Genomic DNA, 24284 nt, shown 5'->3' with positions numbered 1-24284 from the left:
TCCTCACAATTCTTTTTGCCTGAAAAAGCCAGTCAGTCATAGAAGTTATTACAATAAGAGATTGTTTTGAAACCCAATACAGGCACAAAAATATTAAATTTCATAGGGAAGAAATTTATGATGTGATATAGCTAAACCACTTCCTTAGGACTCTGCACAGTGGGCTTGTAGAGCATGGTCTCACACTAGCCCACTGTGTGACCTTCTCTGGCCTCAGTGTTCCTATATGTAAAATGAAAGCAGTGAACCAGGCATTCTTGGAGGCCTTTCCCAGCTCTGCTCTGCCTTGAAATCAACCTCCAACCAGGAAAGTTTAGATCATACTTTGTCAAAGCACACGAGGTTTATTTGTCCACACATATTGATTCTCTGTGGGGAAATACAGAAGATTTTCTTTTTCTTCAGCCTCTTTTGTGCATACACGATTCCTGTGGTCAGGGCAGCTGGTAGCACAGGAGGGACAGTCACGGTGAGGAGAAGCAGGGCCATGGTTGCCGTGTCTCTTGGAGAAACCTAGGGAGGGAGGGACATAGAGGTTAGCCTAGCAGCACAGGGCGGCACCCTTTCTAGCACCGTCTCCTGCAGCACTCCAAGAGTTTTAGAAGCTCAAAATATTTAAAGAGAGCTGCTCTCTCCGTGGGGCAGAGAGATCTCTTGGGTGTGCTTAAGGAACAGACAAGTTGTCTCCCATTGTGCACAAAAGAAACTCTGATCCCTTTTCTATGTCCACCCTGCCCTTTTTGACTCTGTTTCTCTTCGCTTGGCATTCCCTCCACCCAGAGTACCATCCTTCCTCTGCTCATCATAACACACCCTCTTAGACTCCCCAGGCACTGAGACCATTTTTGAGTTGTAACATTTCACGCACGGGCTTGACAGTTGGGTTATAAATCTCCCCCAGTCGCTTCCAAACCGCTTGGGTGCAGCAGCTGTGGCTTATACATCTTTGAAGTCCTTTGCAAGTTCATCTTATTCATCTCTAGATATAGAGCCTAGCACAGTTTCTGACACAGGAACTATTAAATGAAAGGTAACCTGATAAAAATGATGACCAAGAGTCTGCTAAAGTCCATAGTAAAAACAGCTTGTTCTCACTGCACACATTCTGGGGTGAGAGCTGGATTAGGCTACATAAATGATTTAGTTACTTCTCACAACAACCTTAGGAGGTAAACACTGTTATTTTCTCCATTTAACAGATAAAGAAACCAAGGTTTAAAAAATTAAAATAACTTCCCCAAGCCATCTGCTAGTTAAATGGTGAGGATCTGAACCCTAGGCTGTCCCACTCGGGGGGCACAAATATGTGACCAGTGTCTTATAGTATCCAGTCAATTCTCATAGAGTCAAGATCCCAGGCGGGTCCACAGAAATTCACATGGCTGATAAGAATGGGGCCAAGATCAAATCACAGCATGGCTTGTTTTATTTTTCACCTTCTCTAGATATTAATGGCCTTACCCTAGATTTTTATGAAATTAACCGTAATTTTAGCCACTAAAGTCCTCTTCTGAGCACTGGAAATACAGATTCAAGTTCAATATCAAAGGCTGCTAGATACATCATTGGTCCAATCTCAGATTGTCATAAAATCCAGCGTTCTCTGTTTTTCCCAACCACGGCCACAAAGTGTTGACCCCGAGGACTCAGCTCTATCTATTCCTGAGACAGTACAGATGGAGGAAGCCAGCAGGGTCACAGGTTATGACCCACAAGAAGGTGGGGTCTACAATTAGTATCGCTGCTTTGGTGTGTATTAGATGTTGAGTCCTACCCAGGAAACCTTCATTCCTAATCACTGTGGGTGCTTCCTGGTCCACAGAAGAGGGCCTTTTGTTTGTTTTCCTGCTCCCCAGATGAAACTGGCACAGTGCCTCAAGTTCCAGTCCCACTTGCTTTAACAGTCTGCCCAGCTCTTTCCAGGGTCCATTCTAGGGGTGCCAATATGCCCTGGCCTCCTTTGCCTTTTCCTGACCTAGAAATGTTGCCTGAAGGCTTATATCAGACTGGAATGACTACCCAGAGCTCAAGTACGAGCGTGAACATTGCTTGGAAATTCTCGTCACTCTGTCCATCAATATTTACCCCTCTCCCTGACAACACACACATAGAATGCACTAAATTTGGGCATTGTAATTAAGTCACCCATACCCAGTTTCATACCTATGTTTGGACCCTTTTATTTACATTTTTTTTTCTTCTTCCCAATGAGCCCACATTGCTAACATCCCAGTATGTCTTAAAGAAGAGATTACACAGTTCACAAAAGAATCACACTCTCAGGACCAGAAAGGACCTCAGAGGTCATTTGTGAGAACCCTTCCTTCAGCCGTCACAACCATTAAGAGAAATGTTCAAACAAACCAAAACCAGACCACTATGAAGTTTAAAAGGAAGTGGGGATCCGTGCAGCATACAGTTCTGTAAAAGTGGAGAGTCAGTTCTATTTTAGAACCTAACAGAACATAGAAAAACTCACTGGGTACATGGTATGTTGGGTATGCCTTAGACAATGTACACACTCAAATATCTCAGCATTCTCAAATAATCCAAATTTCTAGGCACGGCATTCAAGAACCCTTTCAATGTGACCCATTTTACCTTGCTAGATTTAATCTCTCAGTTGCTTGCTGGTTCCAGAAGACCCATCTGCATTTCTTCCTTTGTCCTTTTCTCACTCCAACTAGCATGCTCTTTCTCCTCCCTGATCTGATTGACTAAATCCTCTCCATTCTATCAGACTTGAGAAACACCTATTTCCTCTGAGGATGTCTGGGCTTCGGTATTACCAATGCCACACATGAAGTAACCTCTTATTCGCATCCAAGTGGTGAAAGAAGTCATGAACTTTTCAACTTTTCATAGCTGTGCCATCCAATACAATTTTCACTAGCTACATATGGTGACTTGAATTTAAATTAACTAAATAATCAAATCACTAAATTACTTAAATTAATTAAAAATAATTAAAATGAAGTAAAACTGAAAATTCATTTCCTTGGTCACACTAGCCACAGTTCAAGTGTTCAATAAGCACATGTGGTTAAGGGCTACCAAATTGGACCATGTAGGTATACAATAGTTCCATCATCTAAGAAAGTTCTATTGGACAGAACTGATCCACGGAATGATGGGGCTAAAAGATGACCTTATCCAACCCTTTTGAGTTAGGTGAGGATCCTTGAAAAAGCTATGTCATTAAAAAGCCTTACCCCCAGTACTTACTCCATGGTACATATATACACCAAGGGCATAGAAGAAACCCACAATGCCAAGGAAGGCCAGGAACACTATAAACTTGAAGGCATCATTGTATAGCTTGAAGTTCAGAGGTCGGGGATAGAGGATGGATCTCACCAAGTCCCCTTTGGCAGTATTGTAACCTGCATGAAGGTAATCACAGGTGGAGTAAGTTCCCTTAATACAGTTTACCACGAAACCCAAAATGATTTGCATTGAATTAAGGATTGGTTAATAGTGTCATTTGAATATGGAATGAAGACATCACTGCAAACAGTATATTTACATTTATTATCCCTACAAGTCACTAGGAACAATAAGTGATATTCACTTAACCTTGTTCAATTTCTCTTGCTCTGGAAGTCAGTGCTACAACGGCTCACACAGTGAAGCTCCTCACTCATGCATAAGATTGAGGAAAAGAAGACTGAGGACTGACAGACACAGTCACCAGAGAAGACGAGCTGCTAAGAGAAGACAATAAAGCTCAAGTATGTGTTGAAAATAATAGAAAATGAAGACAAAAGGAAAGCACAAAACAAGTAATTTCTTAAACACATATACCTCTGATCATGTCGTTCTTATGCCCAAACACCTTCCAGAACCCCTGATTTTTTGCAATAAAGTTAAAATTTCTAGACACGGCATTCTAGATCCTGTCAACCTCAGTATACTCCTATGTTGCTAGACTTATCTCTTTACTGCTCACTGCTCTCAGAAAACCCCAAGGCAGTCCTTCTTTTGTGTTTTGCAGAAATAGATTAGCATGTTTTGTTAGCCTTCTGCTAGGACTGGCTAAAGCTTTCCCATCCAATCAGGCTTGGCTCAAAATGCCGCCTCATCAAATAAATATTTCCAGAGTTCTACTCCCACACTTCTTATCAAAAATAATTTCTCCCCCTCTCTGGGGGTCCCTGTAACACTTAATCATGTGACATCTATCATTGCTCTGTGTTTAGTTAGCTCTAACTCCACACTGTTTCCTGCACCAGACCATAATCTTCTTTAAGGGCAAGGAATGTCTCCTAATTTTTTTCTTTAGCCCTCAAGGCATGGCACTTAGTAGATCTTCATTAAAATCTAAGTTATTGGCAACAAAAGGGGGGCTACTAGATATGAACCACTGTTGTATGAAACACGCCTTAATCCCACTGCTTGGTAAATGTATAGTCTCCTCAAACATGGCTTTGTAGGCTTTGGAGAAAAAGAGCAGAGTTTTCTCTAGCTTGTTGCCTCAGCATTTTACAAGCTCAGATAAGGTGGTTCCCATGATTTCCATTCATTAGCTCATGCCCACTGACCCCTTTGAAGCAAAACTTGATGTTTTTAATTTTAAAAAATTGGGTAGAACAACTGAATCATAGGCTAACACATAGAGACAACAAAGTGCAAGGTGGGTTTTGGATCTGTGCATATGTGGGCTGGCAGAAACACAGGTCAGGGGTAGTGTTGGCTGTGTGATGTCCTGTGAAAGACCGGGAGTAAGATTAGTAGTCTTGAAAACTTTTTGAGCATGGTGTGTGTAAACTGCTTCAAAATCTGCTTTAGAAATATGACTTGGTGGCAGATCCAGGGGGAGGTGGAACAAAAGACAAGGCAAAGTATTTGAGGCAAAAGCTGAAAGGGAACAGTCAAGAGAATATTTCTGTTGCAATGGTTAGACAGGAGATGATGAAAGGCCTGGACAAAACACCAACTGTGGAGATGAAGGAAAGGGAGACAAGACTCAGGAGGTATTTGTAGAATTGACAGGATGTGGTGTTCTACTTGGTACGGGAGAAAGTGGGAAGCTAAAGGTGATGTGGACAGACCGGCTAGATGGTGATGCTGTCAACAGAAAGAGGAGGATAAGTCCTTTCGATGCCTTGACTTTGAAGTGTCTGTAGGGAACCCAGAGGGAGGCATCCAGCGGGGACCTGGAAATAGCCCAGCAAGCAGCAGTTTGAAAGGAGAAAGTCCTCAAGTGATAATGGTTGGAACTTTTTTCTTGGGAATCACTTAGAGTTGGTATAGAGGGAAAAGGAAAGAAGCCTGGGGACATAAAACACAAACAAACAAGAACACAGTCTTGCCTTTGAGGCAATGTATTTCATCTCTGTATCATCAATGTATTTCATCTTAGACAAGGGTTTTAACAATGAACCAGTGAGGTTGGAAATGGTGGCAACTTAGAATAAATAAATAAGGATCTGACTAGAAACAAGTATGACTATTACCAGAAGGTGGCAAACTCCATAAATCCTAAGCCAAATTTCCCCAATCCAACTCCCCCACCTCTAAGCAGGGACTACATTTACAAAAGTGGAATCTACTAACCTGTTTGCAAAACAACTGCTCTCACTGGCCCCTGCCCAGACGGCTTGACCTGGATAACTTCTGTCCCGCAGAAAAGGACATGTTTCCGATAGTCCTCCAAGCTGTGGGATTTCCAGGCCACGGTGTTCTCCGTATGCGGCAGTGGCGTCTTTGTGACAGGTATGCTTTCTCCTAAAGAAGATTGTATTTTGTTGATTCTGTGTGAACTCAGGTAGTTATTCAGAGCTGGTGCTTGACAGTTTTGAGAAAGTATACAAACCGTAGCTATTCAGGTCTTAATGCCCATTTCCTGGGTCAGATGATTTCTCAAGGATGCTGGCGATGCAAGCAGTGGTATACTTGGTTATATTTTACATATTTATTTAAGGTCCACCTATATTTTCCATACCTGGTCTGCATGGTTTGCTGTTGTAATTTAAAAAGCAGGCCATTTTAACAAAGATAGTTGTCACCTAATTGTCCCCTCAAGTGTTCTTTAAGCCCAAATTTATGCTAGGTAATTAAGGAGCTATAAAGCAAGTATATAGCTATTGTTATTTGCCTTTCATTTTACTTGTTTATCAACCCATTCATCCATTCACTTGACAAATATTTTTAAGTGCTTATTTTGTGCCAGGCACTGTTCTAGGTGCTTAAAATAATGAACAAGACAGAAATCCTGCCCTCAGAAAGCCCAGGGAGTCAAGCCAGTAAATAGCAGTAAATAAATGATTAAAGTACAATAAAGTAAGGATTTTGGTAGTATTACTGGGTGATCTGAAGATCTAACCCAAACAGAGGACCAGGAAACATTTCCAGAACAACTAATAAATGACAACTCAAAAGGAAATGAGGCCAACTAGATCAAGGAGGAAAGGAAATTGTTCTTGGAAGAAGTGAGAGAAAGATCATGCTGTGCCCTGGGCACTAAAAATGGTTGAGGATGTTTGGGACATTGAGTGTAAGGGTAGAGGTAAGCAGTCCTAGAAGTACAGAGATGAATGAGAAATTATGCCTTCATAAAACCTCTTAAATGTTCTTCATGATCTTTGTGGACCTTGCAGTGAAAGATAAAAACCAATATAACAAGACAGGGCCTCTCTTTTTTCTTTCTGGATGATCTCAGCTCCATTCTCATTAATACATAATTAATTAATTAACAATTAAAGTGTTAATTAACAATTAATTAAATAGCTAGATCGATAATGTCTAATCTTCATTTCCTCTCTCCTGTGCTTTTGTTCTATGTTTCCAAATGGTGGGCTGTTCATCCCAACCTGGATATCCCACTAGCATCCCTAAGTCTACATACCTAAAATCCATACTAATATTTTGTCCAATTTTTATTTTACTTATTTTTTTTTTTATTTTTTTTTAATTTTTTTTTTTCAACGTTTATTTATTTTTGGGACAGAGAGAGACAGAGCATGAACGGGGGAGGGGCAGAGAGAGAGGGAGACACAGAATCGGAAACAGGCTCCAGGCTCTGAGCCATCAGCCCAGAGCCTGACGCGGGGCTCGAACTCACGGACTGCGAGATCGTGACCTGGCTGAAGTCGGACGCTTAACCGACTGCGCCACCCAGGCGCCCCTATTTTACTTATTTTTGAGAGACAGAGTGGGGGAGGGTCAGAGAGAGAAGGAGAGAGAGAATCCCAAACAGGCTCTGCGCTGAAAGCCCAATGCGGGCCTTGAACTCACAAACCGGGAGATCATGACCTGAGCCACAATCAATAGTCGGATGCTTAACTGACTGAGCCATCCAGGCACCTCCGTACTAATATTTTTACCACTAAACATCCTCCTGACTTTTTCTTTGTGGTATCATCTTTTTGCTGAGGGACAGGTTTACAGTCTCGGAATCACCTTTGATTCCTCCTCTTCCCGTGCTCTGCCCTCTCATGGTCTGATTCCCCAATTCCTACTGCTTTTCTCCATGAGTATGTCTCACCAAGTAACTCTTGGACTCTTGCGTTTGGGTCCCAAGGGCTTCACTAGCAATCACTATCTAGTGGTGGCTGCCTTACCAATGGATTACCTATAATTGTTTAGCTCCTTGACATGAAAACCATTTCAATAATAATAATTTGAGTCTACGGTAGAACTAATATTTCTTTTTTATGAAAAAGTATCTCACCCACAATATGCCTTGACCTCTTGAGTTGGAAAAGACCTCCAGTCCTTCCTCCTATGTGTCTCCTTTGCTATGAGGCTACTACTGCACTCACACACTCTTGATGCCGTATGGGTGGGGGTTTTCCCACAACGAGCAATTCCGTGACACTAGCTGGGTGTCCTACAATTCAATTCAATTCAACTCAATTCAATTCAATTCTGACAGTGTCTACCTAGATATAGCATCAGATCCCACAGGTTAAGGACTCAGTCCCACAGGACTGCTCCCATGCCACCTTAGATGCTAATTGCAAATCCACATTGTCAACTGTGCTTCTAATAAATCCAAGGTTCCCATAATCCCCTTCTTGGGTTCAATTAATTTGCTAGAGCAGCTTATAGAACTCAGGGAAATACTTACATTTACCAGTTTGTTAAAAGATCTGGTAAAGAATATAGGTAAATAGCCGGATGAAGAGATACATAGAGTAAGTTTTGGAGGGGTCTCAAGTGCAAACTCTTTTGGTAGATTTTCAAAGCCACCACAATCTGAGCATCACTGGCTCTTTTTCCTACACACTCCAGCTAATCTAAGCCACTTGCATATCCTGTTATACATATATATATATATATGTATTCTTTGATGGTACCATTCCTCTACTTCCCCTGATGGTGGGAAGACAAGGTATTTAAGATACAAAGAAAATTAGCTCAGAGTTCAAAAGGATACATTTCAGAGATAAAAATAAAAGTGCTAATAACTTCCTCACTCCCAGATTTAAAAAGCATTAGAATGAATTTAACATTCCATCAGTCTTTTGCTAAATGTTCAATTAGCAAAATAACATGTCATATTTCTAATTTGGAAATAGTATTCTATTGATTATAGTTACAAAATCTAGGTTCTATCTCTCCTAGGTAATAACTGGTGGCAAGGACTTTGACATATATAACTTTTTATATTCCTCATTTTCCTTGCTGGTATGCGATAGGTTGAAAAGACTTATTTTTGCTGAATGCCTGGATGAACTGAATAAAAACAATTGCCCAGGTTTTCCTATGATTGGTTTTTCAAAACTAGTTTTCTACATGGTGCATTTTTTATATCCTAAGGTGCAAGAAGCCATACAATTTTTATTAGTGATCTTGAATAATCTCAGGAAATTCCTTTAGCCAGGCATTGTCCCTAACTCATTGTCTTTAAAAATTATGATATTTAGCCTTTGTTTGATATTTATCCTTTGTTTGGATTTACCACTTGTGTTCTAAGTGGCTTTGGAAAAGGGATAGGACATTTTGACAAATCATCATACCAAATTGTTTTGAAATCTACCTTTGTGAAAGCAGATACTTAGAGATAATTTCTAATGTTTTTCTGCCTATGAATCACTGAATATTAATCCATTATATATTCATAGACTAATATTAGTGGATAGTTTCTGCACACACAACCAATGACATTCGTGGCAGGCAGACATTCAATCAACCAGGGATGGAAGCCATTTGGAGATAATGTTCCAAAGATAACATTCAAATCAGATATGATTTTACACAGAAATGACTTTCAAGTCTCTTTTACACTACTCACATATTAATAAGGAGCCTCATGCTTGGCCTTTCTTGGAATCTCAAGAAAGGGCAATTTGCCTACAAATCTATGGAGTTCTAAGTAGCCCGGAGAGTGTTTCACAAGGAAAAACATTCATCATCCACTTCACCTGCCTTCTAGGACCCGGAAGTCCTGGTGCTGTGAAGCGGGATTCTCTCCCTTGTCCCCAGTGAGCCAATGCCTCTGCATGGAAGCAGTGTTTGAAATGCCATGCCCTTCTTTGTTTCTACTTCTGAGGCCATTAGACTGTGAGCTGTGTAAGGGCAGCGGCCATCTCTCATTTGTCTTGGTGACTCCAACACACAACACAGTGCCTGGCGCAGAGGAGGCATTTCTGAACCTTTACTGAATAAGTGGATGGGCAAATGAATAACTGAAAGAAAAGGAGAAGTGAGAGACTGGAGAAAAGGAAAAAGGAAGAGGGAAAAGACTTATTAACTCATTATAAGCTTGTCGGACAGGATGTAAATGGGAAATCACCACTTCGGAAAATTTCCGTGTACCCAACTGGGATCTCTGCATACTTCCCCCCACCGCACACACACGTTTCAAATACATCGCTGATTCTATGAGTAGAGGGAGAAGGAGGGGATTTTGTGGCAGAGTGAATGAATCCTGCCACTCTCCGCCATAGTCACCTCTAAGAGAATGAGGGAGCAGTAGTTTCAAGCATAGGCTCCCAGGTCAAAAGGCCTGGGTTTGAGTGTTTTAGCTTCTTCATAGAATTTATAAGCATTGGAAATTCATGTCATTTACCTACTTTCATGTTTTCTTTGTCCCCACTAGAACATCACCTCTATGAGGACAGAATATTATCTGCCTTGTTCACTGTTGTATCCCTAGCACATAGTAGAGCATTCTGGAATAGGAGCTAATATACATTTGTGGAATGAATGAATGAATAAACAAATGAATCCAAATAGCAACTCTACCACTTTTAAGCTGTGTGACTTTAGGCCAATTACTTATCCTTTCTGGCCTTCAGATTCTCCCACCTTATAGAGTCATAGGTTGAAAGAAATAATATATGTAAAATATTAGCACAGTGCCTAATACATATAAGAAATAAGAAAAATTTAGCTTTTGTGCCAAAAGAAAGTTTCCAGGCATTAACATAATTTCCCCCACAGTATTCCCTTTTGCCTCTTGACCACTTTGTGAGGAGCTAGATCTTGAAGGAGCCCATTGCCTCCAGAGGCAAAAAGGATAGAGAAGTTGATAGCTGGCTTCTGGGTTTTACACATCATTCGTAAGTTTGACCATGAATTTTAGAGACTACATGAGAATAAGAACAAAGCTTTCCCATTCACCTGCCTTCTTCCCTCCACTACTTTTCTAGCTACATAAAAATCCCTAGATTGGGAGTTGGAAGAAAATCCAAAGGAAGCTTAGATGTTGTGTGTACTTGAGAGAAGGGGCCAGCACAAAAGTAAGGTAAGACCCTAGAAGTTTGTGAAAACAGAGCAAGAGGCATCAGTAGGCCTCCTTTTACAGGGAGATAAGCTTGGGACATTTCTCAAGCCCAGAGCAGAGTGGAAGCAACAGAAAGGAGGGCTGCCCTAGACCAGACCCACCTCCCCAGTGCCTTGCACAACTTCAGGTAGCCAGACTTGAGTCAGGAGACCTGCCAACTGGTGGGAACTGTCTGACTTGGACCAGATACTTTGCAACACTGCTTACTTTCAAGGATGGCAAGATTTGGAGCAAAAATTAAAAATTAAGTGTAGTTACACGATTACGTTTCTTGCATAGTTGAGCTTAAGGCAGTAGGACGAGGCTAAGGAGAGGAGGATGAAGAAGACCCTACAATGGATGTGTGTTATAGGCAAGACTACCCAGTGGAGAGAAAAAGATGAGGAGGCACAAGGAATGTCAGCTCTATCCCTCTTAGAATCTGCTTCCTCCTCACTCTGGTGGCCCCTCACGTCTCAGAGCAAAAAATACCACCTCCAGCCCTGATACTGGAGGTATCAGACTGCTAGCTGGGCAGTCTGGTCCCTTCTCACCTGCATTTCCTCATTTGTAAATTGGGCATTATAATAATTCCTAATTTGTTTATCCTATGATGAAGTGAGATACAAAAATTATTTATAAAACATTCATTGCTCTAAAGATGTTTGGAGTATTTGCTATTTCTCTTCTAAATAAAGACTTCTATATATACGAAAGACTGGTTTGCACATGGGACAAAAAAAAAAAAAAAAAACCCGAAAAAACAAACAAAAAACCTGAGTCACATTCTTGGACAAATGCTCGAGGAAGACATATGCAGTTTCAGGAATCTAAGCATAATCTTATTGTTCAATCAGGATCCTTTTTACAAATGTATGCGTGAGTGGGCAGATCTATGTAGACTATGTAATAAAGTATTTAGAGTATGATGGTCTTAGATCTTTCCAAAGAAAACAATGAGAAAGAAATATATTTCTGTTTTATGTGTCTGTCTCTAAAACGGATTTTTACCAGTACATAGTTTACACAGATATTAATGCTGGTGACCTTCTTTTTCTAGAAGTAGACCTAAGAAAAGCCACTCACTACTTAAGATCATTTTAGGTCAGTTTTGCACATTGAAAGGCAGCTTTGTTTGCCATCTCTACCATTTCTTTCTCTGAGTTTTCCTCAGAAGTAAGGCAAGAACCAAGCACCCCAGTCAGTAGACCCAGCGGAGTAAACACTGCGATCTCTCCTTCCCTTTTTTCTCACAGCCATGCTCTGTCACCAATGAGAGAAGCCATTCTTCACTGGCAGGCTGCTGGGAAATGTGAGACAGTTGCTGTCTTTGGTTTAGGAGGCCAGTTTTTCTTGGGCTTGAGGTTTGCACGTTGGGTGCTATGGCAACATTCCGGATGAAAAATATCATCAGTATGCAAATCCTCATCACTATCATTATAAGGCAGTTAGATTTCAACACACTAAAGGGGCATTTTGTAATTATACCGAGCATAGTTATGTTTACTACATTTCCTTGTCTCAATTTTAAATTAAGCAGACCCATTTTTAATGTGAAATCTGCTTGTGTTGAACAATTTAGGAATCGATGATTCTCTTTACATTTAGGTGATATTAGAAAGGTGTGTGTGTGTGTGTTTTCCTGTCTTTAGCAACTTGGGAACAGAAAAATACAACAATTTGTAAGCACGAAAGACACATACTTTCTATTTTTGTGTTATTGTATAGTTTCTTCTCTCATCATGATGTCCCATGTGTTTTGGTTTTTGCCTAAAGAATATTTTATAAATAGTGCCTTACTAATTACACAAATTCAAGTGAACTTTACAAAGCGCAAATGAGAGCAAAGACGACAGTTCAAACCGTTGTTACAAGAAAACTGGCTTTCTGCTTGGTCGGATCAACTGGAAACACAATTCTGAAGAACAGAATGTTACACCGACTTTCCTGAAGGTTCAACTCAATACTCTTCCAGCAAAAACTGGGGCTTCGTTTTCCATCTACAGAGAGCAGGGCTGTATAAAATCTCTGCATCCTGCCAATTATAAGAGTTGGTGGTTTCCGGTTGTGTTCTGTTTGGATAGGTGTGTAAACCATGCTCATGTTTATGAAGACATCGTGCATCAAGTAGTCTAACTCTCTCACCGTCCTCTGAACCAAAGGATCTTATTCACCCCACGCATCAGGAAATTAGCCAATCACATATATTAGACTTTTCTTCTAATTTTGTATTTATTATCATTTGATTCTTATATTACGGGTATACATTATATAAACGGGATACATTTTATCCCGTTTGCATTTATGGAGTCTTCACCTGCATGAATAGCCTAGCCATGTCTACCTCACCTATCTTTCAATATCTTAATATCAGGCAGGTAAGGATATGTTGATCTGCTTTGCTCTTGGCCGAGATGTTGGACAGGAAAGAAGCAGCTCCATGGCAACAGCCTACCTGTGAGCATGCCTTCAGTCACCACACAGCTTCCATCAATCAGGATAGCATCACATGGCAATGAAGTTTTTCCTGGAAGAATAAGAGTATCCCCAGGAACCAAGAGATGGGATTCCAGCTTCTGCAAACCTACACAACAAAGTTCCCGTGACTGGCTGACCTTTTCCTGTTTTTACTTAAGAATGGGGGAAGGGGAAAAAAATAAAAAAGTTACAGAAAGGGAGGGAGGCAAACCACAAGAGACTCTTAAATACTGAGAACAAACTGAGGGTTGATGGGGGTTGCAGGGGAGGGGAAAGTGGGTGATGGGCATTGAGGAGGGCACTTGTTGGGATGAGCACTGGGATGAGAACTGGGAGGAGGGCACTTGGGATGAACCACCCAGCCAGTTTCTGCTACTCTGGGCTGCAGCTCCCTGCTCCTTACAGAGAGCCATGGCCACCCCAACCCAGGGTAAGTCAGAGCAAATACTGAGTCCAGTCAGCCATTTACAAGCATTCTTCGGGCCTGGATTCTGGATAACAGATTGAAGTGTTAGAATTCAAGGTCTGTTTGGGATCATTAGTTGGGGAAATCAAAACGCCTCAAGAAAGCTTACCCAGTAACATTCCAGTGAGTGAAATATGGGAAGCAGAGAGAGTTGAAAGCAACTCAGACACTGGGTCAAAAGGGTTCAATCAGGAGGAGGCATGCAAGGTACTCAGGGTACAAAATTCAGTGAGGTGCTCACCGTCTGGGTCCTGGAAAAGCAGGTCAGCGTTTGCCTGACCTTTCCTCCTTAAGTTTGTCATCTTGAAAGTCTTATTTACCTTACTTTAGCCTCCGTCCTGGGTTTCATCAGAAAAGGTTTTCCCCTCAACTAATAATCAATAACAAATGGGACTGATTCCACTCTGAAATATCAGGATGCTGAAGATGGCAGGAACATATCACGTACCTTTGTCCTTTACCATGACTGTAACCTGGACTTTGTTGTGATCCTCCACAAGGTTGTGCAGCTTCACTGATTGCTACCAATTCAAAGTCAACGTTTAAGTATCAGTCCATAACCGGAAAACCACATGATCTCAATACTGTAAATACCAAGCCTGTCACACAGCAAAACCTCCTTGGGCAAAGGCTCAAGCTCTACTTTAGCGTTTCTGCTTCCCTGCCCCAATCCCTACCGCAGCCAACCCCCGACTTATAGCAACAAATATGGTAATTAGTTTAGTGTTATTTCAATTCCAGGAAACATAATGCACAACCACTGTCCCCAAGGACCAACGCTAAGTCCCCGAGGTTGTACTTCTTAAGGGCGCACGATGACACAAGGGAAGAACAAGACCATGAACAGATTAGGTTCCCTCTCGGTACCCATTTCCCTGTCTATAAAACAACAAAAATGAATTTGATCTTTCCATTGTAAAAGCCTGGGAATATTCGAGTTATGTTTTGATTTTATGTGGAATTTTATCCCCTCCTTTACAAACTGGTGGATTTTCCTATTGGGTCAGTCTGGAGACTGAAACCATGATGTTCCAGAACCCTAGTGCTTCCCCTTAGGCATTATTCAGCTTAGTTAACTCCCTTTTCCTCATCTGAAAGTGGAGATATTAACAGCATCTCTTCTAGAGGGTTTTCAAAATTTAAGTAATGCTTCTCTTAGTTATCCCTTTGGATATTACTCATTACGATGGTAAGAGCTCAGCAAGGGTTAATGATTAATAAGAAAGTTGCTGTTGGAAAAACAGCATTGTTTTGTCTAATGCATCCCCTGGGAAGATTTGCTTAGGGTGGAATTCACTGAGATACCACCCTGTGCTAAGTGGAGGAAATGGAAGCAGCCTGGAGAAGCGAAGGCAGCATCTACTGGGATAACTCAGGAGACAGGAAGGCAGAGGAGTGAGGGCAAATTGTCCACACAGTTGCATACACTGTAGGCAACGCCATTGGCAGAGGCATCCCTGGAAGGCACTGCCTCCTTCTGTGTGGACGTCACTTACTTGGATACGTCTAAGTAGAAGAGATCTGAATACTGTCAACATACTTTAAACATAGCTTAACCTAATTCAAGTATAAAACTTTCCCTTTTAGATGATAGGGTAAATTATTTTTATCTGCTCTCTTGATGATTTTTAAGGTAGCCAATGTCACTAGATAAACATTACACACAATTACACAATTTTCCTCTTGAGAGAAATTAATAAATTTGGTGTTTCTATTTATACAGAACAATTTCTTATTTACTCCATTTTTTTTAGGAAAGGCAACACCTCAATCATTTGGACCAACTGAGTGGAAGAAATAGTACTGCTGTTTGTTAGGTACATAGTCATTGCCCTAACTTGACTTTCTGAGGCTTGCCTATTGGGGCATCCATTTTACTGATGGGTAATAGCGAGAAAGTCAGCCGTGGTTCTGGGACAAGAACACTGGATTCATTCAGGACTCCTGAGTCGTGGGTCAAGTTTACCCACTAACCAGCCATGTACCTGTATATGAGAAATTTCACTTTATGTTACTTGTTCTTTCTGTAAACAAATGACACTGAATTGAATCATTTTCAAGCTCCTTCAAAACTCAACATGTCTGATACGGATATGTTTTGCATATCAGAGATTTAGCCAAAGCCCCTAAGACTTCATAGAAGAAATAACCTGGGGTTTATAAATGGCTCACAGTATTATTATTATTAGACAGTTTAAAACAGTAAGCAACTACTACGTGCCAGGCACTGTTGTAAGCACTTGAAATGTATTGCTTGATTTTTTTTTCTCCTCAAAATAATCCTATGATGATGTTATTGTCTCCAATGTACATATAACAAAATAAAACGACCAAAAAGAAACAAAAAACAAAAAAACAAAAACAAACCAGGGTCTTGGAAATGTTAAAGTAAGTTGTCTTCAATCATTTACTTACTAAGTATTAAGATTGACAGTAAAACCTGGGTTTACCTGACTCTAAAGCCTTTTCTGTTGATGAATATGTTCCCCTAAAGTGCTTGAAAATAGCTTTTTTCCTTTAAGATAAATAACCTTCCTTTGTTATAAATTTCTTTAAGTTACTTTCTTGCTTAGCAAACTTTTCTAGTCACTGCCATGAGAATTTCACCCTAGCTTAAGAGGATGATAATCAACACATTTGGAAGTGGTGAAGTATAAGTTCAAAATGCTCTAACTCTCAAAAATCATTATGGCATCAAGCTGGATTTATTCATCAGGCTTAGCATTCTGCGAAACCTGCCATGCTTCCATGCCTTCGTTCAAGCTATTACCTGGAATGCTCACCCAGGTTTTCTACCAGCAAACTCCTAATCCTTCACATAAAGTCTGGCTCAAACGTCACCTCCACTCCATAAGTCTCTAACATCTCAGAAAGAATTCATTGTTCTGCTCCCTGTGTTTCCGCCTGTATTAGTATATGACCAATTCCATTACAGCCGTTTTCTTGTCAGGTCTCCTGTGTGAGGCAGGTGGTTCAAAGAGCCAAACAGTCATCTATGTACCCCTGGAGTCTGTCACATAGTAGGCCCTCAGCAAACATTTACTTAATAGAACTGAATTATTCCACGTCTCCCAACAACACTGGAGAAGGATAATATAAGCCTCCTCTCTGAGCTAATGTACCCAGAAACTCTACAAACACAGGTTTCTATGACAACCAACCAGCTAGGAGAAAGCAGATGCTATCATGCTTGCCGTGATTTGGAAGCTCGCTGCCTGATTTTCATTAAGCCCCCTCTGGTTTCTCCAGTCCCGGTTTAGTGGGACCAGTATCAGTTTCCAAGACTAATCTGCATATTGTTATTATTCCGGCATCTGTTGCTGTGTGTCTTTGTGTTTGCTGTGGCTGGATTTCCTCCAGAGATGAGTAATGAGGGCACTAACTCAGGTGTCTTTTGAGCCCAGCTCAGTCATGGCTAAAGGCAAGGCACCCATGGGTCAGATACTCTCAGTGCTATTTCTAGCGGCCGCCTGTGGAGCCAGCAATAGAGTATGCAACACGGCTCAGTGTAAATACAGTTGAGTGCCAGCTCAATTTACACTCATAACTGCACCAAACTTGTTTAAAGGGGCTGCCGAGGGTGTTTCTTGGCATAGGCAAGGTGCCTCTCTCTTTGCTGCATGATTTGGAGCCACAGTAGATGCAGAAAGTTTGTTCCACTCCTGCAAACACCTCCCCTCTTGCAATTTTCAAAAGCTGTTATTTCTTTAGCATGATTTGTAAATGACGGTAGATGCTCCTTCCATTTCTAGCAGCCCCTTTCCCAAATATTTTCGTAATAAAATTATCGTTTACTGCTGCAAGGAAACTCATAGGTCTCTTTGAGATTTTGCTCTGTAGGACAGTGTGAAGTTTACTTGATGTAGAATCAGGAAACCCGGGGCTGGGATCTATAGCCACGATTACCGAGCAAGTCACTTCACCTCTCTGATTGTCCCCATCCTTCCGTCTCAGGTGGTGGGAGGACACCACAACCACATGCGTATCATTTTAGAGGCTGCCATGCCCCACACAAGCACATCTGTCACAGATGGGGGAGCCCGTTACAAATTGTGCTAAAGAAATATTGATTGGTGAGCATTTGTGATTTAAACTGCAAAAATAGTTTCAAGAAACTGGCCCATTTTGTATAATGTTACAAGATCCCTTAGAGCTTGGGTCTGATAAGCTTTTGTTAACAAATATTAACTGCAAGGGCACCTGGGTGGCTCAGTCAGTTAACAGTCCGACTCTTGGTTTCGGCTCAGGTTATGATGTCATGGTTTTGTGGGTTCAAGTGCCCCATCAAGCTCTGTGCTGACAGCTTAGACTCTGCTTGGGATTCTCTGTATTTCTCTCTCTCTGTCCCTCCCCCCTCGCACTGTCTCTCTCTCAAAATAAATCAATAAAACTTAAAAAAAAACCCAAATATTAACTGCTAATGGAATTAATGTCTCCTTGTTAAAGCTTTTGCAGTTCTGCCATCAAGTGAAGTTCCCAGGTCAGTTACTATTTTAAACAAAGACATGTAGGGATTTTAAGATGTAGAACCTGAATACTTAAGATTCATTAAAGATTTTAAAATAAATATTGAGAAAATTACAAATAGAACAGAGCATGCCTACTTTTAGAAGAGAACTTGAGAAGCAAAACAAAAAACGCAGAAACCCAGAAAAAGAGAAACATATTTGACTGCACACATTTTAAAATATCTGACAAAAGTCAAGTCAGAGGAAAAATGATAGACTAAGAAATAAAACTTTTCCACATGGATGATGGATATAAAGAGACAATAAATAGAAAACAAAAATGTATATATCTATTGGAGGAAAATGTATCTAATCTCACTAATAATTAGTGGAATATAAATGAAAACATCATTGGGACACAATTTTTTAAAAATACATTAGAATGAAAAAAATTTTAACATCAATATATAACACTGGTGAGGATCTGGAGAAATGGATACTCTCATATGTTGCCGTTATTTTATTTAAGAAAATAATAAATATCGCAGGATCTATTAACATCCAAAATATACATATCTTTGATTCAGCAACCTGGCTTTTGATTATTAAAAACAAATGCAAACACTCATATGTAAGGACACATCTATATTGTAGTTGTGTGTAATTCAGCATATTTGTGGTGGCAAAAATTGTAAAGGAAGCCCCCTATCTTCTAGAAATAAACGAATGGCTGAACAAATTATGATATACCATGGAATTTCACACCGCTATTTTTAAACGTGATTTAGAATTATTTATTTACTTGGTAGATGGCCGTTATATTTATTGTAAAGTGACAAATGCAAGTTCCAGATTAATGTACAAAGTATGTTCCTGTTTTGTTAAATTAATAAATACATAAGTAAACCTCCACATAAACTTGTATTTCTCTGCATCTTATAGAGGAGAAAAAATGAAATATACATTTAGCTAATGATGACATAAATAAATAAATAAATAAATAAATAAATAAATAAAATGTATTGGGGATCTTAGTGCTTGAATTTGTCTTTTGCTGGTCCTCTGGAACAACAGCTCTTAAGCTTTCAGAATGCATGACAAGCACCTGTTATGAAACTGTGAAAAAGCAGATTCCTCTTGTTACCTTGGATATTTTGACTTAATGGGTCAGGAGCTTAGGAATCTTGACTAATTCTCTCACTGAGAACATTGCCCTCTAGAGTATTGAATCAAACCTGTTTTCTCTGTAACCCTTCCCAACTCCCACACAAGAATCTCCATATTTCTTTTCCGTTTCCTTAAAGACAGTTATACCTACGTTCCAAATGAAAAGAAATAGTGTAAAGGAACTTGAGGAGAGACTGAAATTTGTCATAAACATGTAGATGGGAGGTATATATTTAAGTCAGGGGAAATATGTGGAAACTTTGTAAGGGGTGTAACAAGTGGTAACACCACATTTACTTGGGACCCATTGATTACAGGCAACAGAAATTGGTTAAACTGGTTTAAGCAGATGAGAAATTGTGAAGATGCAGGGACATCTCACTAACCTAAGGTGGGAAGTGAAGCCAGAGCTCCCAAGGGCTCCAAACAGGAGCAGGAAATGCTATGAAGAGCAGGTTATTCATTCGCTCTCTGTCTCTCTGCCCTCTCCCTTTCTGCTGGGCTCCATATGGCTCACCTCTGTGCCTCACTGTGTATTTGGTTCATTCTTTGTGCAAGTTTTTTTCTCTGCTTGTCCACACACAAGGATCAAGGGTTGCCACCCTGGTCCTAGCATCACTTTTCAGATCACATTCCTGACAGAGCATGACAGACAGCTTCAAGTCCTTAGGCTTGGATCCCAGGCTAAAAGATATATGGGCATCATTCCTGCTGATGGACTGGCTTCCACTGGGTCAGCTATCCCCTGTTCCAACTATGTGTGCCAGTGGAAAGAGAGAGCCACCTAGAGCAAACTAGTTGCAGGTTGCCAGAGTTCTAAGAGGAGGGGGGGTTGCAGTGCTTGCCCCAAAATATGTGTACTTACTTTCATGCTTGTCAGGGAATAAGAGGCTGGAGAGAGTAACCCAAGTTCATGGGTACAGGCTCCATTAAAGTCCACTGTACTTCATGTCTTTGGGTCCTATGAGCTACTGGTACATATTTATAATACATATCCCTTTGATGATTAGGGTAATTTAGACAGGTTTCTATTCTTCATACACATCCTGACTTGAGTAGTTTAGGACTAAAGTCCAACTGAACACTATTAGGGTCCAATAGGAATTAACTCCAGTTTGCAGCACATGCTCTCAGATTTCCAGTGGCCAGAAAATTTCTTACTAGCGTTCTAAAGTTTTCAAGGGCTTTTTTTCATTCCTTGTCAGTGGCCCTGGCAAAATGATAGAATCCTAAAATGGTGAGACCTAAAAAAGTAGGGTATAACCTCCACCATGTATATAGCTGAGGAAAGTGAGCCCAAAGAAGACAGAGTCCTCGGGCTCATATGAGTGAACCAGCGGTTGTTACCAGCCCTGTCCCGATGGTCCCATGCTGCCTCCTGTTCTCTTCAATCTCTGTATCCCCTCCCCCTCCCATCTGTCCCTTGCCAACTTTCCCTAACTTTTAATAATAAAAATAGCAACAGCAATATCAAGGATAACAAGAACTAACATCTTACTAAGTGCCTACTATGTACCAGAAATATAAGTATTCAAAGTGATTGTTTCATTTAATTCGCTGAACTCTAACACCAACACACACTCACGTGCCCACACACATACACACCTTCTACAGATGAGGAAACTGATTATAACAGCACCAAGTAACACAAACAGGAGAGGTAAGGGGGAGGTTTTCAATCTGACTAGATAAGATCTCCCTCCCAAAAGACCTCAGAGAGTTCTGTGTTATTCCTGAGAACACTTGGATGGTTTATGACGATATATCCGGGTGACTGTGCGTAGATGTCGCCCCAGTGGAAGGAACGACATGCGAGAAGGGCTGTATTCACTGATGTGTGACTTAAGCCAGAAAGTGTATGAATGGCTTGCATGTATCAAATCAGATATTCTATTAAGGAAAGATTTCTCAAAACCCAGAAACTAGAAATTCTATCTGCTGGCTTCACATTACATACCTTTATCAAATGACTAAGGTAAAAGCTTAGGACACTCTACTTTTCTATTGAGACTCAGCAGAATAGTTAGATCTTTATTGTCTTGGTGTCTATGGTCATGCTTTTGCTCAAAGGCCCAGAGTTCACCAGAAAGACAGTTACTCTCCCCCAGGCCTCGGCAGCCAGGCAAGTTGCTGGTCACTCTTAACATCTTTGTGATATAAATTAGTTTGTGAAAAAACACACCTAGGTACTCACTTTTTAAAAAGGCAGAAAACCAGAAACAAAACAAAGTCCTAGTAGCCTGCTCTCCAGCTCAAAGTATCTCCATTCATCTAACTTTTCATTGTTAGATCCTGTTTCCTAACTCTTTACATATCTATTGTCTTTCATTTCTCATCAAAGACTTCATAACTCAAAATTTGTAGGATCTAAAACCAGATAACGAGCCGATATTAGATTTAATATTGTTGAGCCACTGAAATGGAATAGGAATGAAAGCTTCCTTTCAGTTAGGCTTATGTAAAGGCCCCACGTCTGCCTTTCTGATGTGCCCAGAGCTCACTGTGTGGACATAGAGAACTCATCTCCTTTCTCAACACTTGTGTTTGACTTTCATTCCCAGCTGTGACACTACTTTGGAAAGTGCCTTATGCTAAGGAAATATTGCACATGTGGCAGAATTTCATTTTATGAGGAGCCAGAAGCTCTGACTCTGTCACAAAACCACACTCTGATTTGGAACAAGCTCCCTGGATCTTAGTTTTTTTCCCTGGAGATGAAGGATGAAACTTGAGACTAGGCGGTTTCAACAGTGCAGTAGAGTTGACAGGCTGACACAGTGTACCATAACAATGCCCAGCCCCCAGCCCCATCTCTACAAAGCTAATTCCATAGTCAAGTTTTCAAAAACATACAAAAAATAGAGTGAGACATCGTTTTGGGGGTTGCCTCCTGATTTTCAGGCTGATGATTCTTAAGCAAAGTAACCAAACATTTTCTAGAAAAATACTGTGGGGAGCTGAGACTTGCAGGGACTGTGGAGTTATAAGTAATATTCAGCAAAATTCTATTTCAGAATGCACTGCTATCTCATTTAGAAGACTGATTATTTTGGGGCACCTGGATGGCTCAGTCAGCTGCGTCTGAATCTTGATTTCAACTCAGGTCATGATCTAGCATTTCATGAGATCAAGACCCATTGGAATTTTCTCTCTCCCCCTCTCTCTTCCCCTTCCCTGCTCATGCTCACTTGCTCTCTCTCAAAATAAATAAACTTAAAAAAGAAGACTATTTTTAAAAAGGAAGACTTTAAATAGCTATAAGATGGGGCGCCTGGGTGGCTCAGTCGGTTAAGCATCTGACTTCAGCTCAGGTCATGATCTCACAGTCTGTGAGTTCAAGCCCCATGTCGGTCTCTGTGCTGACGGCTCGGAGCCTGGAGTCTGCTTCAGATTCTGTGTCTCCCTCTCTTTCTGACCTTCCCCTGTTCATGCTCTGTCTCTGTCTCAAAAATAAGTTAAAACATTTAAAAAAAATTTAAATAGCTATAAGATGAACAATGATGGAAAGGTATGCTGTCATCATTAATCCATCAAAGCATTCTTTCCCACCATACTCAGATACAGCCTCGGAGTCCTTCTGAACACTGTATGCGGGTCAGCCTTCAGTCGATAAATCCGGGTTTGCAAAGACATTTACATCTACCTGCTATTTCTGAAGATCTCCTCCTGAGTTCTCACATTTAGTAAGCCCTTGTTTTTTGCTTTATGACTTAAGTTTCACAAAGCTACTCCTTGCTGTCAGTGGAAAACCCATAGGCTTTGCTTCTTGTGCACCATAAGCTAAATAGAACCCAACTGTGATTTTAGCTCTTACCTGTCGCAAATCATACACACTTAAGACAATGGAGATAATAGACAAGATGATGATGGCCACAGAGTATTCTATGTAACCTTGAGACAGCCACAAAGTTAGGGTAAAGGCTTGGAACACGTAGAATGGATTTAAAACCTGCAAGTACAAAAACAGCATGTGAGTCACTTGCATGGATCACATCATTTCAAAGAAATTGAAGAAGAAACAAAGAAATGGAGAAAACCTCCATGCTTATGGATTAAAAGAGCAAATCTTGTTAAAATGTCTAAACTACCCAAAGCAATCTGTACATCCAATGCAATCCCTATCAACATACCACCAGCATTTTGTCACAAAGCAAGAACAAACAATTCTAAAATTTGTGTGGAACCACAAAAACCCTGAGTACCAAAAAGTCATGTTGAAAAAGAAAAGTAAAACAATTCCAGACTTCAAGCTATATTACAAAGCTGTAATCATCAAGACAGTATGGTACTGGCACAAAAACAGACACATAGATCAATGGATCAGAAGAGAACCCAGAAATGGACCCACAGCTATAGGTCAGCTAATCTTCAACAAATCAGGAAAGACTATCCAATGGAAAGAAGACAAGCTCTCCAACAAATGGTGTCGGGAAAATTGGATGGCAATAAGCAAAAGAATGAAACTGGACCACTTTCTTACACCACACACAAAAATAAATTCAAAATGGATGAAAGGCCTAACTGTGAGACAGGAAACCATCAAAATTCTAGAGGAGAACATAGGCAGCAACTTCTGTGATCTTGGCCGCGGCAACTTGTTACCAGATACATCTCCAGAGGCAAGGGACGTGAAAGCAAAAAAGAACTATTGGCACTTCATCAAGAAAAAAAGCTTCTGTACACCAAGGGAAATAATCAACAAAACTAAAAGGCAACCTACAGAATGGGAGAAGATATTTGCAAATGACATATAAGACAAAGGGCTAGTATCCAAAGTCTATAAATAACTTATCAAACTCAACCTCCCAAAAATAATCCAGTGAAGAAATGGGCAGAAGACATGAACAGACATTTCTCCAAAGAAGGCATTCAAATGGCTAACAGACACATGAAAAAAATGCTCAACATCACTCATCATCAGGGAAATACAAATCAAAACCACTGCCAGATACCAGGTACCACCTCACACCTGTCAGAATGGCTAAAATTAACAACTCAGGAAACAATGGATGCT

At 40.5% G+C, this 24284-nt stretch overlaps 1 protein-coding gene across 1 annotated transcript in view; it reads right to left on the bottom strand.

Moving 5' to 3' along the window:
• The window catches only part of ATP13A5 (ATPase 13A5), a 128741-nt gene that overhangs the window by 55980 nt on the left and 48477 nt on the right, over window positions 1-24284 (bottom strand). Inside the window, 6 exon segments of the mRNA XM_045502579.1 lie at window positions 325-513; window positions 3226-3383; window positions 5557-5727; window positions 13167-13295; window positions 14104-14176; window positions 23085-23219. Of these exon segments, the coding sequence (XP_045358535.1) occupies window positions 325-513; window positions 3226-3383; window positions 5557-5727; window positions 13167-13295; window positions 14104-14176; window positions 23085-23219 (855 nt within the window).

This window comes from Leopardus geoffroyi, chromosome C2, assembly GCF_018350155.1.
Source record: "Leopardus geoffroyi isolate Oge1 chromosome C2, O.geoffroyi_Oge1_pat1.0, whole genome shotgun sequence".
NCBI lineage: Eukaryota > Metazoa > Chordata > Mammalia > Carnivora > Felidae > Leopardus > Leopardus geoffroyi.
Note: the sequence above shows the minus strand (reverse complement) of the source record. Positions and strands in the feature narration are given on the sequence as shown.